Here is an 18,818-nt window from a genome sequence, read left to right as displayed (position 1 = left end):
ATAGAGTTCTCATTCTGTCACACTTGCAAGAAAAAGCAGAAGCAGCTGCTTGTTTGAAGGGGTCCAGCATTAGCACTCTCTCTATTACACACCAGCAATGAGAAGGATTGAATGACCATTTAGTTAGAAAACCTTTGTCCTGTTGGTATGAACATATGATCAGAAATGGTTTACTGTATGAACTTGTCCTGTAAACATATACGCATGTGTTGTGTGTTTAAGCCTGAGTGTGTAAGTGAAAAGCAAGTGAAGCACCAAGGATTTAGGTAAGAATTTAGCAAAGAAGACGTGAGAAACGTTTCTGGATTATTTGACCCACTTACGATTGAGACATTAGTGAACTTCTGAACCGGCCGACAGATGTCTGGTATTATGCTTGCAAATGCAAACGGACCTTTAAAAAAAAGTACACATGCATGTATTTAGCTTGTTTTTAAGCCCAAATTTGAGTGAGTCCAGGGTACTGAGGTTAAACCTAGACATAGTGTTTGGTACACACAAATAGGTTTCCACCCTGTAAAAAAAAAAAAAAAAAAAAAAAAGGAGAATGGCATTGTAGCATAGTTGATATCTTTGGGCGCCCTGTTTGATCCTCAGCTCAGGGTACCTCTTGTGTTGAGTCTCAGTTGTTCGTTCTGTGTCTGTGGGGATTCCCTTGGTGTTTTCTCAAGGTTTTAAGTTTCCTTCTACCTCTTAAAACCTGCCATTTGCCAGAATAGCTATTTGAAATTCCACTTGTACATTGAACTGGCGTCCCATTCAAGGTGTACAAGGTGGTATCAAACACAAGTTTGATCAAATACAAATACAAGAACGTACATTATTTATCTGTGTTTACACACTATCACGCTCAAAATAGTCCCCTTGCAAAGCAATACAGCACCCCCAGTGTTCCTGCCACTTCTGAAATATGTCCTGGAAGTCCTCTTTTCGAAGCATGTCAAGCACCTTCTACGATTTGTGTTGAATCTCCACAGTGGTGTCAAAACAACAACCTACTGGGGTTGATCTTCATCTTTGGGATGAAGTCTGGCGAGTAGGGTGGAAGCATAAGTGAGAACGCACGTGTGAGAAGATGGCAGGGTATGCATGTGGTCAGAATAGCACCAGTTGCACAGCTCTTGATGTACACAGGATGATGTACTTTGGCACACTGACTTATAAAGTTTGGTGCGCCTTGTGCTGTCATTTGTCTCGAAACTTTTTGATACCACTTTGTATGCCCACCTCGTCCCCATTATTCCTGGGATAGCTCTGGGATACATTATGACAATGAAGATCAGGTCTTTAAGGGTGCGTGTGTGTGTGTGTGTGTGTGTGTGTGTGTGTGTGTGTGTGTGTGTGTGTGTGTGTGTCTGTGAGTGAACTCTAGATGCCACTTCAGTATCCAGAGGCAGTCAATTGAATAAATGGCATCTTATCACACAATTAAACATGCCCTTGTAACAATGTCCTCCACTTCATTCCTATTTTTCAGCAGCCATTATTTTGAACACTTAGATGCAGTTTTGTCTATAGTGCAAGAACTGACATTTCAATTTCAGCTTTCAGTCCTGAGTACCTTTTAATCTTTCCCCCTCAGTAACCTAATAACACTTTACATTATCGTTCCATAGAATCATAAATATTTTAAACAAAAAGTGAGCCAATTTTCTGACCCATCGGTAAAAGAAACAAGTCCGTCTTGCTACACATGAAACTGAACTGCGTGCATTTCTCTCCATGAATATCTCGTGTCAAGTAGTTGAAGTAGTCACCAATTGGGCCAGCGACCAGAAAGAACTGTTTACCTTAGAGTGCTGTGCGGGAGCTCATGTTCTCTGCTAGATAGAGACCTCGAGCGGAGTGAGCTGTCCTTGTGCTTTCTTTAGTCAAGCCAAGTCTTCATGGAAAATCGCTTTGTCCATGAGGCACGTCCTCAGTCGAACGCTTCGCTGCCTTAGGTTGGAACCGTCACCATGTTTATGACTTCTCTCACGTTAGCGTGGGAGGCATAGCATGTGGTAAAGCGGTGTTTATTAATATAGCACCCCCCTGATAGATTATAAAATATCTGAAAGAGCTTTAGGATCTGCCATCTTTTAAAAGGGGGAACATCTCAGCTGCGTGAGCTCATCTTCCTGCAGTTCTGAGCTTTGTTCTTTAGCTTATGGGCTTGTGTTCTAAATATATTGGGTACATGTGGGGTATAATCTAATAGCATTAGGCCTGAAGTAGACTGGGAAGCACATTAAGCTGTAAATGTTTTAATTGCATCGATATGTTTGTGTAAATCCGAAAAATCTTGTTAGATTTGTAGGTTTTGTCTTGTTGATTGCATGTGAATGTGTATTGTTCTTATATAGTGGGTGAACTGTATGCTTCAGTCGTAAAAAAAAAAAAAAAAAAGAATATTAGAAAAAGTATGAATAACGCTGTTTTTTTTAATGCTTTGAGTAATCAGAAAAGTTGGAAACAGATCAACAAAAATTGTTGTTATTGCAGTTTCTTTTAAAGCAAATGCCAGATAAAATGTCTCTTCAGGCCTCGCTTGCATCCCTCTCACTCTGGCATGGTTTCTAGCCTGTGTTCGAAGTCTGTAAAAGTCATTATATTCTTTTTGCTTGCTTTCAGGGAGGCTGAAATTCATGTCTTCGTGCATATCAGTTTGTGTCTGGATAGAGAAGTTTGGAGAGAGATGAATGCCCAGCGTAATTGCTTAATGATGCAGGGTTAATGATGAGAAAGATTGTGTGGTCCAGCTTTCAAAAATATCTACTTCTATACTCTGTTGTATACTCTGTATGATAGATTCAGGCCATTTAAATACATTTAATGCATTTGGATCACAGGGATGAGTTTATTGAGTCTCTGCTTTTTTTAGGTGAAAGCGAGGGATGCTGACGGTGGTTTGTTTGGCTCTGTGTCCTATTCCTTTGGCTCTGGATCTGGCAATTTGGCCCCTCATCTCTTCACTATCAACAAAGCAAGTGGACAAATCTGCACCACTGCAAGTCTGGACCGTGACCAGGGCCCTGCCAGCTACGACTTTGTGGTCACTGCCGTGGACGGGGTAAGTCAATCCGACATCATCAACCGATAGCAGATGCACAGCTTAATATCTGTACTTTCATTATATTGTTTTTGCAAAACTTGAATGTATTTTTAACAATCTTGTTTTGATCGCAAGTCCAATTTCAGCATCTTGAAGCAGTTTAGGAGCATTGAAGACATTTTGACAGTCAGCACCTGATATTGTATGAGATTTGATTAGGTGCACATTATTGCCTAATACTTGATCAAAATCTTAGATTTAATGTGTGTGAGGGAATCACAGGATGTAGACGTCTTTACGCACTTGTTTTTTAAAAAGAGTTTTTGTTTCTTACACATAATCATTCCTTGAAGTTTACTTCAAGGTCCAAAGGTCCAAGCCAAGGTCCAAAAAATGAATCATTGACTCGAACAACAGTCACATTGGTTGAGTTTATGAATAATTCAAAAATGTTTTAGTCCTTACACCAGAAAACCATGTTAACGAGCTAATCTGAAAGGATTTCAAAATAATCCCATTTATAAATATTTAGAATCCTAAATATTAGCTTGGTTGGCAGAATATTACAATAAAATCCTGTCATTCCTTCATCCATAAGCTAACATTAGCTAATCCAATAGTTCGTTAAAGGACTTTGCTATCTGAGAAAACTTTTCCCAACAGTCATGTTTATAAAGGCTTAAATTTTTGTTCTAGTGTATGCAGCATGCATATATGAGATTATCTGTTAATTTTTGGTCTCCCATATTGGTGGCTATCATGTTCTTAGGAAGAAACTGAATTATGGAAGTAAGGATGACAAGAGAAATGTGGATAAAACTAGAATTACATGACTTGTTAATTCCAGAGCTTCCTTGGCTAAGAACGCATTGGGGTCTTTTTGCATTTAAGTTGGCTGGGTATTAAAGGCATGAGATGAAACTTTAAACAGGTCTCATAGCAATGCTTTAAAAGTTGCACAGCATCTTGGTCCACGCCAGCCTAAATGACACTTCATTGTGCAGCAGCTAAAGAAAATTACAGCAGACATGTTTAAGCAATTTTTTTGTGTATAGCCTTAAAGAGCTGTAATATTTAATAAGCTGAAGGCTTGTCTTCTTGCTTTTATTCTTACCTAAAATGAGAAGGCTTTGCAGTTTCTACTGTGCACATAACCATACTAGTGATGCTATCCTGACAGATTGGTGAAGTCTTTAGAGAAATTATCAATTTACCTTTACTGTTAAAATGGTTGTGTCTTCAGGAAACTCTGCTGAGGTGAACTTTAGCTATTCCAATATATACACCTTGTCTTGCTGTTTCGGTCAAACTAAGGTTAGGGGTAGGGTTTGGAAATAGTAAGAACTGAACAATTGAAGATAGAGCTTGATTTATTTTTTTTCTTAGGGTGGCCTGAGCTCTGTTGCCTACATCCACGTCGACCTAGTGGACGTTAATGACAACTCGCCAACCTTCTACCCCCTGCATTATGCTGTGAGTCTGAGTACTCAGAGCAGTCCAGGTACTTCTGTCATCCGGGTGTCAGCACACGACCCCGACGCAGGGGAGAATGGCAGGGTGACGTACCGTACGGCGCCCGGTGGCAGTTCACCTTTCTTCACCCTGAATAAAGACACTGGTGAGCTGAGCACTATTAAGCTTTACTCTTACATAATGTGAATATACACTGATCAGGCATAATTTTATGACCACCTGCCTAATATTATGTTGGTCCTTCTTTTGCTGACTAGTTTGCAGGCCCGGTGTGTACACACACAGTTTGTATATTTCAACATTGTCATATTTGTATGTCGGCCATATTAGGAACGGCTTGGGAAGAAATTTTACATCCCAAAGGTCTAGTTTGACTGCGAGCTAAGAAATATTGAATGAAAATTTTTAAGGCCTGCCTTGTTTGAAGGTTGACTTATAGGTTGCTGGAACTGCATGCTAATTAAGCTCTTACATTTTTCAGGAGTGATCTCACTGTCACGCTCTCTGCATGGGAAGGCAAACACAGTCATCGCCATGGTGGTCTCAGCCCAAGACGGGGGTGGTCTCACAGCTCCTGTAAATGCCAAAGTTAACATCAGCATCGTGGCTGGTCTGGTGGCACCTCCTGTGTTTGAACAGGCTCAGTATTACTTCACTGTGTCCGAAGATGCCCTCCGTGGGACCCAAGTGGGCACTGTGCGAGCCAGCACCAAGAATGGTAAGTGAGGCCAGGAAAAGGTGTTGATGAAACTGTATGATTCCATGGGTAGGCATAGCAATAGTAAGTCTTATATAATATAACTCTATGTAGGACCCATAAGTCCCTTCGGACAAAGTGATTGAACGTGATAAATGGTCGCATTGGGGTTTTTTTCTTTACACCACTTATAAAAATAGGCTTAGGGCCATTGTTCACACTTTATTTAGACATTATAATCATAAATTGAATTTTACCACTTAAATTTTTTTGAAAATTGTCTTTGGGCGTTTAGAGGTAGTCCATCAAAATGTTTTCTGAACCCGTTTGTAGACTGATCAGGCTCTGGTTCTTGTATTCTCATTTGCTTTCTCATTCATTTCCAACCTCTCTTTGTCTCCCTTCAGGGGTCTCAAAAGACGTTTCCTATACCATTTGCTCTGGTGATCCTACTGGTTATTTCACAGTGGATCCTGAGACAGGAGTTTTGAGAACAAGTCTACCACTAGACCATGAGCTCCAACCCATTGTAGAGCTGGAAGTTCAGGCCCAAAGTGGGAACCCACCAGCTTTTGGTCAAACCCGGGTCCATGTCACAGTGCTAGATGTCAACGACAATCCCCCAACCTTCATCCCATCCTCTTCCGAGTCTTTGATTCTTCTTGATGATACAAGAATGGGCACTGTGTTATACAAGATACAAGCGGAAGACCTTGACTCTGGTGCTAATGGTGCTTTGACCTTTGACTTGCTTTCCACTGGTGCTCAGAGAACCTTTAATGTGGACCGAAGCAGTGGAGAAATTCGTCTGATTGGAAGTCTATCATATGAGACAGTGGCACGCTATGATTTGCAGATTCTTGCAAAGGATATGGGAGCACCTCAGCTTAGTGCCACCTTTACCCTGGTGGTGCATGTACAGGCTGAGAACAGCCAAGGGCCGGTGTTTGACACTCTTAGCTACCGAGTGGAGCTAAAGGAGGGTACGCCTCTTAACACCCGTTTTCTGCAGGTGCGTGCACTCAATAGAGATAGCGCTATCGCTTCCGGATCCAGCCCCACTGTCCCCCTGGCTTACCACCTGCAACCAGATGGAGACGCAGCCGGTTTTGGCATTGTCTCAGACAGTGGCTGGCTGTTTGTCAAGAGTGCCCTGGACCGTGAGGTTAAAGAGGTGTACCTTCTCACAGTACTTGCAACATCAGGTCATGGGCAGCTGAAAAAGACCGGTAGTGCCACGGTACGTGTTTCAGTGACCGATGAAAATGACAACTCGCCTCGCTTTGCCCAGGAGAGAGCTTTTCTGGCTGTTAGAGAGAACCTGCCTGCTGGGTCAGGCTTTGGCCGAGTTCCAGCTACGGATCGAGACGCCGGGCTCAACAGCCGCCTCATTTATCGACTCCTGCACCCAGATCGCCATTTTCAGATCAACTCGAACACAGGTGACCATCATAAACTGTACTGTTAATATTTTTTACTGTCCTTCAACCAATTTTTTGAACCACCAAAATGTTGATTTGCTTATGGCTTTTCTTCTAAAATGCCTCAGAACATTTTGAGAAAGTAAAATTCAAAAGGGAAGTGTTTTTCTTTTACAAATGCATGGTGTACCCATACATGGATCAAATCCTAGTGAACACATGACACAAAATCACAGTTCCTCTGAGATTTATTTTAAGTAAAAGCAAGGTGTTGTGGATTTGACCGCATCCACATTTGTGGGTGTAGAGCTGCAAAGTGAGCTGGTAGCAAATGTCTGTCTGGGATTGGAATTTCAGCACTTCAGTTCTGCGAGCAGTGAGACCTATTCAGCTCATTTACATTACTAGTAAAGCCCTCAATAAATACGTTTACAAAATATATACCTATACCTAATATTGGATCACAAAATATTAATTTATCTTATATTAGAACAACACTAACTAAGCACTTAACCTTTATACCTTTGTTAAACCTATTATTTATTTACGATAAATAGCAATGTGGTAAATCAGTTTTTGGGTCCATATGTACAGGGGTAAGAGTGATTAATGTACAGAAGGTGCAGTAGGTAATAAAATAATGTATATATTGTAATTTAAATTCAATTTCTATTTGTCACATACACATTCATACAAAGTACGACATGTAGTGAAGTGCTTTTTACGACAGAATAGAAATAGATAGAAATAGAATATATAAATAAAATATTGTAAAATGAATTCATTCATTCATTCATTCATTTTCTCCCGCTTATCCGTAATTCGGGTCGCAGGGGCAGCAGTCTAAGCAGGCCCCCGCCCAATCCTCACAGCACCGTCCCTTACGGTCCCTCCTGCAGGTGGTGAGCCCACGGGAAGGCGGCCCCACGTCACTCCATAGAGGGTTAAGGGCCTTGCTCAAGGGCCCAAGAGTGGCAGCTTGGCGATACCGGGGCTCGAACCCCAGACCTTCCGATCGGCAACCCAGCGCCTTAACTGCTGCAGCCACCACTCCCCTAATTAAAATAAAGTATATTAAAAATATAACTATAAAGTATAAAAAAGGTTAAGCACACATTAAAAGAAAAAAACAGACAGGACTCCCATCTAAGGGAGTTTTTCCTTGTCACAGGCTTGCTCATCAGGGATAAATGCACACCATTCACCTTAACTCTTAAAATTCTGTAAAGCTGCTTCGAGACAATGTCTGTTGTTAAAAGCACTATAGAAATAAAATTGACTTGAAACTTGACTTGAAAGAAGTACAAATTAAAATGTCCATGTGCTAGTATTATAGTCCATGTGCTGTGCCAGTCCAGACTTAAAGTGACTTTGCAATAGTGAAATAATGCAAATAATATCTGTGTAAGTTATTATAGTAGTGCAAAATACAGAATAACTGTGCAAAAAGTGCATAGTACAAATACAGATACTTGACATGTATTATCCAGTGCATGTCAAGTAGACAACATGCTCAAATAACATTATATATATATATATAGTGTGTTTGTACTTATACAGTATAAATGTCTGTATGATACTGTATGATATATAACGATACAGTATTTACAGAATAAATATGGGTGGAATATACAGTAGTGTGGGGGGAGTGGTGGCTCCAGCGGTTAAGGCGCTGGGTTGCCGATCGGAAGGTCTGGGGTTCAAGCCCCAGTATCGCCAGGCTGCCACTCTTGGGCCCTTGAGCAAGGCCCTTAACCCTCTATGCTCCGGGGGTCCCTTACTAGGGAAATATCAAGGTCCGTGACGTCGGAGTGACGTGGGGCCGCCTTCCCGTGGGCTCACCACCTGCAGGAGGGACCGTAAGGAACGGTGCTTTGAGGATTGGGCAGCAGTCGAAGGCGGGGACCTGCTTAGACTGCTGCCCCCGCGACCCGGATTACGGATAAGCGGTAGAAAAAAAATGAAATGAATGAATATACAGTAGTGTAATGTAAATCGATCTAAGACACCAGTAGCACGATGCCTATGATTCACAATATTAAGTAGGGTACTCATTTCTATATCAGTATTGACACCAAAAAACATGTACTTAGTCTTAAAATCATGCCAATGATGCATCACTAGTAGAACGTTAACATTCTGTGGCAAAGCTCGATGGTCAGTAAGCTCGAAACACAATCAGATTCATTTAATTCAGTTGAATATACATTTTTTTTCTTTTCTAGTCTCTTCTACTTTTCTAGTCTTCTTTACAAACGTTTTAGTAAATTAAATTTAAAATCATTAGCAACCTGATAAATGGCCCAGTTCCTCAGATAATATAGAAGAATGTAATACATCTTTACTGGAATAAATTACACTTAGTGTGTTTGATTCCTTTCATTTCTTCCATGTAAGAGGTAGAGGAATCTCCAACAGCTCCTAGTTTCCGATTCTGTCCTTGGCAGTACTGAGGGAAATCACAGGAACAGCTGGGAAAGCCCATCTGTGCCATCCAAACTTTCTGCCACTGTAATTTTTTCTGGCCTCTGCTGTCTGTAGTCAGATTATTCATACAGCCTCTTTATCGGTCCCAATTTCTTTTTTCACCTTTTTGAACTTTATATATTTTTACCTCCCTCTTTTTTTTTATCTCTGTGCATTCATGACTTTTAGAAATTATTATTATTTTAAAAGATTTTAAAAAGGCTTCTAATAACCAAATTGTCCAATGAATATTGTGGTACAAATCTGTCATAATTGATAATTTAACAAAACAACAGAATCAATGAACATTCATACGTTATGTATGATTACTTTTTTTTATTTTTTATCTTATTTACCACCTTGAAAATAGCATTTATTTAGCAGGAACTGTCAAATCTTTGACATTTGTACAAAGATTTCATAAAATGAATACATCTATACATGATATATTACCTAAAGTATGGAATGCAGCTGAGTGTATTGTAACATTAAAATAATTAATGATTAAATACTGTAATGTCTCTTACAGAAATAAAAGGAATTAAATGAAAGGGGTTGCGCTGCAGTTAAGATGTTGGACTTCTGCTCGAAAAGTCATGATTTTAAATCCCAGGACACCAAGTTGCCTGTTGGGCCCTTGAGCAAGGCCCATAAACCTCAAGTGATTAGTTTTAAAAAATAATATTAAGTTGCTCTGGATAAGGGCATCTGGCAAATGCAGTTAAATAAAAAAAAAATTATATAAAATAATAAAAAAAAAAAAAATAATAATAATAATAATAAATAAATAAATAAATAAATAAATAAATAAATAAATAAATAAATAACAATAATTACATGTTACATGATGTTACATAATGTGATTTTAATCCATTTATAAGTGCGTTTTAGTTTGTGGAACCTCCACAATAAAAACTTGTACTTATTATTAAATATTTTACAGCAGCTATAAGCAGTAAGTCCATTAACAGCTACACTTGACCTGTTCCAAAGTGCTGACACTAAAGACCCCTTTCAAAACAGTGTTAAATCTCTCGTTACAGAAATATCAACATTTAAAAAACTGTATATTTAGACTGGCTGTGTAAATCTTACCAAAAAAAAAGATTTTCTAGTGTGTAATACTTTGCAGTGGCGGGGAGTACATTTGGTACCTGGGCCTTCAGTGTGGATTTACCAGACTTAACCCACCTCTTAATACCACCACTATCACGTCGCAATTATAGAAACCATCTATCCATTTTACTAATGCAAGAATCCCATTTAAGACTCCAAACCTCAACACTACAACCACAACTGTGCAACTACTGTATCTGGAGCAGTTCAGAATTAATATTTGTCTAATACCATGACAAAAACTGTAAAATGCAAATTAAATACAACCTACTCACAATGATGTATAGTCATAATTTGACATGGCAGCACATTGAGGCTGAAATCTGATTGTACAAGAAATCTAACATCCACATCCACGTTCTGGAAGCAGTGTAGCCAAAATAAACGCTACGAAATGAAGTGAATAAACTGTTGGGAATAAATTAATACAATTTCATGAAACAAATATTAGAATTTAGGTTGTAAATGTAGGTCAGTGCCTTAGAAATTGTTTAGACCAACAGAGAAAGCTTTGCTGGCCCTGACCACCTGCCAGTGCTATTTTGGCATCTGTTAAAGTATGCTGTATGATGCTTTCACTGAGAAAATGTAAACCTAAATGTACTGAATACATTTGGAACATGATAAAATGAAAATAAATAAAAGGAACCATTACTGTATGTTGCCCTGGTACTCGAATATGTGTCTGTATGCTGGCTTTGTTGTTTCACTTTTCAGTCATTCACCCATTCACATCCCTGTCTGCAGGTGAGATCAGCACTCGGTTTGCGCTGGATCGAGAGCACCAGTCCAGCTACCAATTGGTAGTGGTCGTACAAGATAGTGGAACTCCACCTCGCAGTGCCACTGGAACAGCCTTCATCACAGTACTGGATGAAAATGACAACGCTCCCTACTTCACCCGCAGAGATCTTCTCATGCAGGTACGCACAGTAGACGTAGTAAAACTGTGACGTGGAAGTCAATGTGTCAGTTGGGATAATGATACAATGAGGAGGGGATTCTTTTGTGTGCATTTCTTTAGAATGAGCTCGTATTTTCTTTTGTAAGGTCACCCTTACGTTTTCTGACCTACGTGGGTGAATTTGTGCAAGTTGGACATTGCTGCTGATTACTGAATTACTCATTGTAGTTACTCAATTGGAAAAAATTGGGTTTGGGGATTTTGTATGAATATCAATATTCATAGTTGTTCGAGGAAGGCATTTAAGTAGTATATGTATATTGTAGTGTATACTGGATGGATAATAGGATGGATGGATGGATGAATGTATGGATGGATGGATGTATGGATGGATGGATGGATGGATGGATAAATGGATGGATGGATACTAGATCGATGTATGGATGTATGGATGTATAGATAGATAGATAGATAGATAGATAGATAGATAGATAGATAGATAGATAGATAGATAGATAGATAGATAGATAGATAGATAGATAGATAGATAGATAGATAGATAAATGGATGGATGGATGGATGGATGGATGGATGGATACTAGATGGATGTATGGATGTATGGATGTATGGATGGATGTATAGATAGATAGATAGATAGATAGATAGATAGATAGATAGATAGATAGATAGATAGATAGATAGATAGATAGATAGATAGATAGATAGATAGATAGATAGATACATAGATAGATAGATACATAGATAGATAGATAGATAGATGGTTAGTTCGATAGACACATAGACAGACAGACAGACAGTATTATATGTATGTATATTGTACTAGAAAGATAGATATTGGACATGGGGCATGAGGGTGAGATTATTCTAAATATCTAGACATCTGCGGTTAGCTCTGGCACTCATTCTAAAACTTTTTGCCCACACAAAATCCAAGCAGAGTCAAAATTCAGTATAAATGCACTTTTGCTATGAATTCATATTACTGCATGAGTAATATTTATGATTTGTGAGTAAATTTATGAATAGAAAATGTATTATATACTGTACTTTTTTATTGTGTGTGTAGGTTATGGAAGGACAGCCATCAGGTGTTTTACTGGGCACCGTCACTGCCAAAGACCCAGATGAAGGAGAAAATGGGACCGTTTTCTACTCACTGTCAGGTGAAAGAGTCATTCTGGCTTTAATGTGGATTGGTGGGATCTCGCTTTCAATATACTGTGCCACATAAAATATATTGGTTGTGGGATTTTTTAAATTGGTTTCCTTCTGTTCACATAGAGAGTCTATAATCCTACTTTAAGCAGCAGCCTGGAAACTTGGCTCTTCCAAATGGACCTGGTCAAAAGTTTGTGGAACCCTGACCTTCTCAATCATACGTGCTTATTGAACGTCTTATTTCAGATTTGCTGTAATAATAACCTTTACTTCTGGAAAGACTTTCCACCAGATTTTGGAGCAGGGATGTTGTGATTTTTGTGATCGTTCAGCCACAAGAGTATTAGTAAGGTCAGGCACTGTTGTTAGACATTCAGTGTTCCAGTTCATCCCAAAGGTCTTTAGTAGGGTTGAAATCAGGTCTTTCAATCCAAACCTTTGGAAACCAAGTCTTTATCAAGCTTGCTTTGTGCACAGGCACATATTGGAACAAGTTTAAGTCTCTTAGTTCCAATAAGAGTAAATTGTGATGCTGCAGCATACAAGGACATTCTGTATGCTTCAGACTTTGTGAGATGAACCCATTATGGCTGTGATGGTCAGGTGTCCACATACTTTTGGCATACTTGTGGCTTTAACATGGCTTATCTGTTACTCGTGTCTATCTGAAGTGAAACCTTTGTTTAGATCTGTATGTTGGTTATCAAATCCCATATGGAATCCACATTGAAAAGCAGAATTGAACATTAATAGTCCATGTGTCCATGTGCTCCCACTTGCAGTATATACACCGATCAGGCATAACTTCATGGCCGCTGTTCAGGCATAACATTATGACCACCTGCCTAATATTGTGTTGGTCCCTCTTATGCTGCCAAAACAGTTCTGACCCGTTGAGCATTAACAGCATGAACTTGTTCATCAGTTTGAGATACAGGAGCTCGTCTGTTTGGTCGGACTACACGGACCAACCTTCGCTCCTCACTTGCATCATTGAGCCTTGACGGCCCATGACCCTGTCGCCGGTTCACCACTATTTCTTCCTTGGACCACTTTTGATAGATACTGAGCACTGCAGAACGGGAACATCCCACAAGAGTTTTGGAGATGCTCTGACCCACAATTTGGCCCTTTTAAAACTTTAAATGTTTACGCTCGCCCATTTTTTTCCTCTTCTAACACGTCAACTTTGAGGACAAAATGTTCACTTGCTGCCTAATATATCCCACTCGCTAACAGTGCAATGATGAGGAGATGAATAGTGTTATTCACTTCACCGGTTATAATGGAATAATCTCATAATGTTATGCCTGGTTGTTAAATATTTATTGTAATCTTATTATACATAAACATAATTCATGCAAAAATACAAACACTTTGCAAAGAACTAAGATAGGAAACTCTAATGCGTCTGCACTGCAGGTCTCAGGACCGAACGCTTCTCTCTGCACCCCATCACCGGAGAACTGCACTCGTCCTCCTCTCTTAGCCATGCTGAGAGGCCTGAGTATACCTTCAGCGTCATGGCAACAGATCGTGGCTCACCTCCACGCAGCTCCTCAGCCACCCTGAGAATACAGGTAAGCGATCACAGTCTGTTTCAGTCAAACCATTATGTTTTTTTATACATTTTCTTTTGTATCTTCGTATCGTGTTTTGTACATCGTGGCTTTGAAATGTTATGAGGAATCGTTTTACGAATGTTCTTGCAGATGCCTTTGATTTTAACTTTAAAAATATAAAAAGGTATTGTCAGTTTTGTCTCTCACTTAACAGGCAGTTTCTAAAAACAAAATCGACTATAGGCAAGACTTGACTTTTGTTTGTTTTGTGTAGGTAAATCCTTACTCATTGACACCCCTAAATTGCACTTTAGATATTAGGATGTTTAGTTTCCCTGGTGGTCTAGTGGTTAGGATGCGGCGCTTTCACCGCTGCGGCCCGGGTTCGATCCCCGGTCAGGGAAGCAACCCCAGCCATTAGAGTTGCACAGGCCTTAGTGCCGGTCCCAAGCCCGGATAAATGGGGAGGGTTGCGGTAGTAAGAGCATCCAGCATAAAAACATGTGCCAAATCAAACATGCGGATGGTTCGCTGTGGCGCCCCCTAACGGGAGAAGCCGAAAGAAAGTTTATATTAGGATGTTTAGTTGTGTTACAGAAACTATATTAATAGCTCTCAGAGTAATATGTGATTTGCAGCTGCACTATTTTCAAAGCTACTGTGAAAGAAAAGCATTCACTTACTGACCGATACGATTTGAGAATTCAGCACCGCCGAGGTATAATAAGTGATAATCAGCTCTTTTTATCTGCTTTCCGCTTTTCTGGAATCTATTGCCAAGAAAAAGACACATTTTATGTCCGGGGAAAGATGTGTTTACCAGTAGCTGTCTCTCGAGGGTCTCTCTTTTTTTAATGCCAGCAGTTGTTTGCAACTGTTTGAACGATCTTGTGCGAAAGTTCTGAGAACTGAGGGAATCATTTCTCAGATGTATTGTTGAAAATGTGCCTGGGCTCTTCTACCTCAGAGTTCAGTAGCTTCCTGAGCAGTGAAAAAGTTCCTCGTCGAAATATCCCTGAGACGTTTGATGAAGATAATGATTTATGACCGAGTTAAACTGAAACAGACTCGATGGGGACAGAGGCAGTAGTAAATCTCGGCTTGGAAACGTTGGGAAAATCCGACGCTGTGCGATTTATTTATTTGTTTGAATCTTTTCATTTTTCCCCCAATATACATTCCAAAACAAAGACTGAGGCTGATAATTGATACGCGACCAGATTAAAGGGAGCTCCTTCGCCAGAGCCCATTAAGTCTGCTCTCTCGGATGTCATCGGTTTAATTCCCTGAAAGGAAGTGATCTCATGTTCATGTTCTAGATGGTGAATTTTGTTACCTAACATGGAATTAATTACTCCAGTGTCATATTAAGTTTAAGGAGAAATTCTGGCTCAGTGTGAATTGTTTTGCTGCCAGTGGAGAAAAAAGGGGAAGTATGTGGGGAGTCAATGGTTCATTTATGAGCACCTGTGTTGCGGATCACATCCTTACCCCCCCTCCCCCCAAACCCCAAACATCTTAACCCATCTTTCCTGTCCTAATAGAATGCCATAAGTAATAGATTTCTGGGCAAGTCCCATGTTGATTTATTCACTGTGGTGAGTCTCAGACCCTAACTCAAACAGGCACCACATCCTCTCTCCGTCTGTCTGCTCGTTTGTCTGCTCACGCCGGTGTCTGCCCATCTGTCTGACCGTCTGGTCTTGTGGGCTTCATTCCTTGAGCCTTTGTGGCTCTGTATATGGATCTATCTGTCTTCTTTTCTGTTCATTTCTCATAAGCATGAACCATGTCATGGAAATGTAGTATAGAAAGCATGCATTTTTTTCTATTTTTTTCTATTCTATTAATTATTATTATTATTATTAGTAGTAGTAATAGTATTAATAATAATAATTATTATTAATATTATTATATTATCATATTATTATGATAATAATATGATAATTAATAATAATAATAATTATTATAATTATTATTATTATTATTAATTATTCAAGAAACAAGAAGAAAAATGTCCTCAAGATGTTAGTGGTTTGAGTTTACTGATTTATACTTTAAAAAATAATACATTTTGTGAATAATTTTTACTTTATAAAAATAGAAAGTATACACTCAGTTCTAAAGCTAATTTAAAAAAATTTTATAAATGTTTTTTGCAGGTTATCAGCTCTAATAAGGAAACCACCTCCAACCTGGTCTCCATCTCGTTGAACCCAGTGGAGGAAGCAAAGCCAGGCTTAATCATAGGTTCTGTGCGAACTCCGGATGCTCAGTCGCTCCCTGAATCGGGTCAGGTCACCTACACGGTAGTAGGTGGTACAGATCGGGATGGAACCTTTGTAATAGACCGCCAAACTGGGGACGTGTATCTGGCCTGTGAGCTAGATTTTGAGCGTGCATCTCGCTACACGCTTCAGATTGAAGTGGACAATTTCTCCACAACGCTCCCTAGGAGCCATTTTGTCACTTTGGAGATTGATGTGCAGGACAGTAATGATCATTCACCCCAGTTTCCTGAAGATCCAATTACCATTGTGGTGCCTGAGAACATGGAGCCCGGATCTTCTATCTACACTTTCCAGGCTGCTGATAAAGATGGGAGTGGCCCAAACAGTGATCTGAGCTATTCTGTTATTCAGCAGTGGCCCAGCAGCTCAGACCTTCTGCTACTGGATCCCAGCACCGGTGTTCTGACCCTGGTTAAGACTCTGGATCATGAGAACATCTCTTCTTTTCTTCTGGTAGTTCAAGCCACCGATTCAGCTCTTGATATTAGTCAGAGACGTCATGGTAAGGTAACCGCCCGGATCTTTGTTACGGACGTCAATGACAACGCACCCGTGTTTACCTCACCAACTATGGTCAGCGTCATTGAGGACCAGCCGGTCGGATTTGTCCTGCTGTACGTCATGGCTCAGGACTTGGATCAGGCTGAGAACGGCCGTGTGTCCTATCGCATACAGGATGGCAATACAGAGGGCAAGTTCGGCATCAACCCCAATACTGGTAAGACATGCTAAAGAAGCTAAAAATCTATTTTACACAATACAGTGTTGTTAAATTACAGGTAATTAAGAGATACAAGTTCAGTGCCATGTGTCCTTTTTGGGATTTTGGTTCCATTTTGCAATGCATGTAAATTCCACTTAAATTCAACATTAGTAATTAATATGTATCATCTGACAAAGCAACATGTACACAGAAGGTAATGTTTCCACGGTTACAGCATCTAACAGACGCATTTATCCTGAGTGAGTTACATTGATCTTATTTATACAATTGTTAAATGTCTGCCGTGGCAGCTTGGTGGTGTTGGGTTTTGAACTCTTGACCTTTTCATCAGAGGTCCACCATCTTAACCTCTGAGCTACCACTAAATCATCATACCCATCTTAGCTCCAGTCCCCAGCTTGATCCAGAACTTCAGTTATTGTCTTAAAATATGTTCTCTGTGTCGATATGCATTTTCTTTGGGTTCTCCAGTTTCCTCCAACCACCCAAATGGAATAGAGGATTTTCAATGTTAAATTGCCTCATTGTTGAATAAGTATGTATCGGTGTGTGCACATTTGGCATCCCTCACGTTCAGTGTTCCAGGAAGATTCTCAGGGTCAACCATGGTTTTGACCCAAATAAAAGGTTTACTAGAGAAAGATCCATTTCTATGCAGTACAAAGTAAAACCTCTCCTCACAGCTGTGATGCAACATGCTTGAAAGGGGTATGGTTAGTGGAGGTGATGTTCATGGTGGGGATCCTTGATGTACATGTGTCCCAAATGTTCATTCAAACTACTCACTGTGTGTGTACATGCACACCGAATAGAAATAACATTATGATATTATTACATTATGACTGGTGAGTGAATAGCACTGATTATATCTTCAACACTGCACCTTTTAATGGGTGGGAAATATTAGGCAGCTAGTGAAAATCTTGTCTTTAAAGTTGAGGAGTTAGAAGCAGAAAAAATGGGCAAGGATAAGGACGCGAGCGAGTTTGATTAGGACCAAAATTGCGATAGCTAGAAGATTGGGTCATCGACTGCTATCTATCAAAAGAGGTCCAAAGAAGGAACAGTGGGCGACTGGATCTCGTTTACAGACTCAATGACAGACACATTGGTGCACGTGGCTGGCCCGTGTGGTCCGATCCAACAGACTGAAGAAGTTGATGCTGTCAATGTTCAATAGGTCAGGACTGTTTTGACAGCAAAAGGGGGACCGACACAAAATTAGTTAGGTGGTCATGATGCTGTTGCTGATCGGTGGCCATAAAGTTATGCCTGGTCGCTGTAAGTGACTCCGAGACTATAGTACATACCTGAACATCTAACGGTTTGCATTGTAGCTTTCTTCTAAGTCCAAATCTCAAGTCGTAATGTTTTAACAGTTGAGTCAGTTCCCAAGTATGCAAAATATAGTCTAAAAAAGATTTCAATAGAAATAGTTGCTGTCATTACCCGTATTGTGAAACCTTTAAATTATTATATATATAATAATTGCAGCCAGATCTCATTATAAGTATATCTAAACCCATTTTAGTACCATGCAGTTCAAAATTGTGAAAACTTAAGGAAGTCTTAAGGATTTTACACATTACAGCATGTGAAACTTAGTAAAACACGTTCAAGCCCCACAACCTGAAGTCGATGTCTACATATGGAAAGCGTCCAAGTCCAGGATTCGAGTACTACATCACTGGAACCATGTCATGAGGCAGAGCAGAGAGCATAGACATCATACCTCACACTGCTGGTAGCTATTTACTGCATGTTTATTTCCAGACAAACCGAGCGACCGACAGACAGAGCGGCGTGTTTCTCTCCTCCGGCAGGCTTTGTTGTGAGCTCCACCAGGCACTGAACTAACAAGTCTGATGACTGCACAAATATGGCAACAGTTCAAACATGTGCAGAAGCCTGTATGCCATGTGGGTTCAGACGCTGTTTGCACTACAATCGC

The 18,818-nt window shown here is 39.9% G+C and overlaps 1 protein-coding gene across 2 annotated transcripts in view; it reads left to right on the top strand.

Moving 5' to 3' along the window:
* dchs1a (dachsous cadherin-related 1a) overlaps positions 1 to 18,818 on the top strand; it is a 127,583-nt gene that overhangs the window by 94,186 nt on the left and 14,579 nt on the right. For both annotated transcript variants that reach the window (XM_083547709.1, XM_083547708.1), the window contains 8 exons: positions 2,864 to 3,052; positions 4,421 to 4,652; positions 4,989 to 5,225; positions 5,612 to 6,646; positions 10,955 to 11,130; positions 12,199 to 12,295; positions 13,713 to 13,870; positions 16,015 to 16,861. In XM_083547709.1, the coding sequence (XP_083403835.1) occupies positions 2,864 to 3,052; positions 4,421 to 4,652; positions 4,989 to 5,225; positions 5,612 to 6,646; positions 10,955 to 11,130; positions 12,199 to 12,295; positions 13,713 to 13,870; positions 16,015 to 16,861 (2,971 nt within the window). The remainder of the gene's footprint in view (positions 1 to 2,863; positions 3,053 to 4,420; positions 4,653 to 4,988; positions 5,226 to 5,611; positions 6,647 to 10,954; positions 11,131 to 12,198; positions 12,296 to 13,712; positions 13,871 to 16,014; positions 16,862 to 18,818) is intronic.

Source organism: Silurus aristotelis (genome assembly GCF_946808225.1).
Source record: "Silurus aristotelis genome assembly, chromosome: 8".
In the NCBI taxonomy this organism is placed as follows: Eukaryota; Metazoa; Chordata; class Actinopteri; order Siluriformes; family Siluridae; genus Silurus; species Silurus aristotelis.
This window is presented reverse-complemented; position numbering and strand designations above follow the sequence as displayed.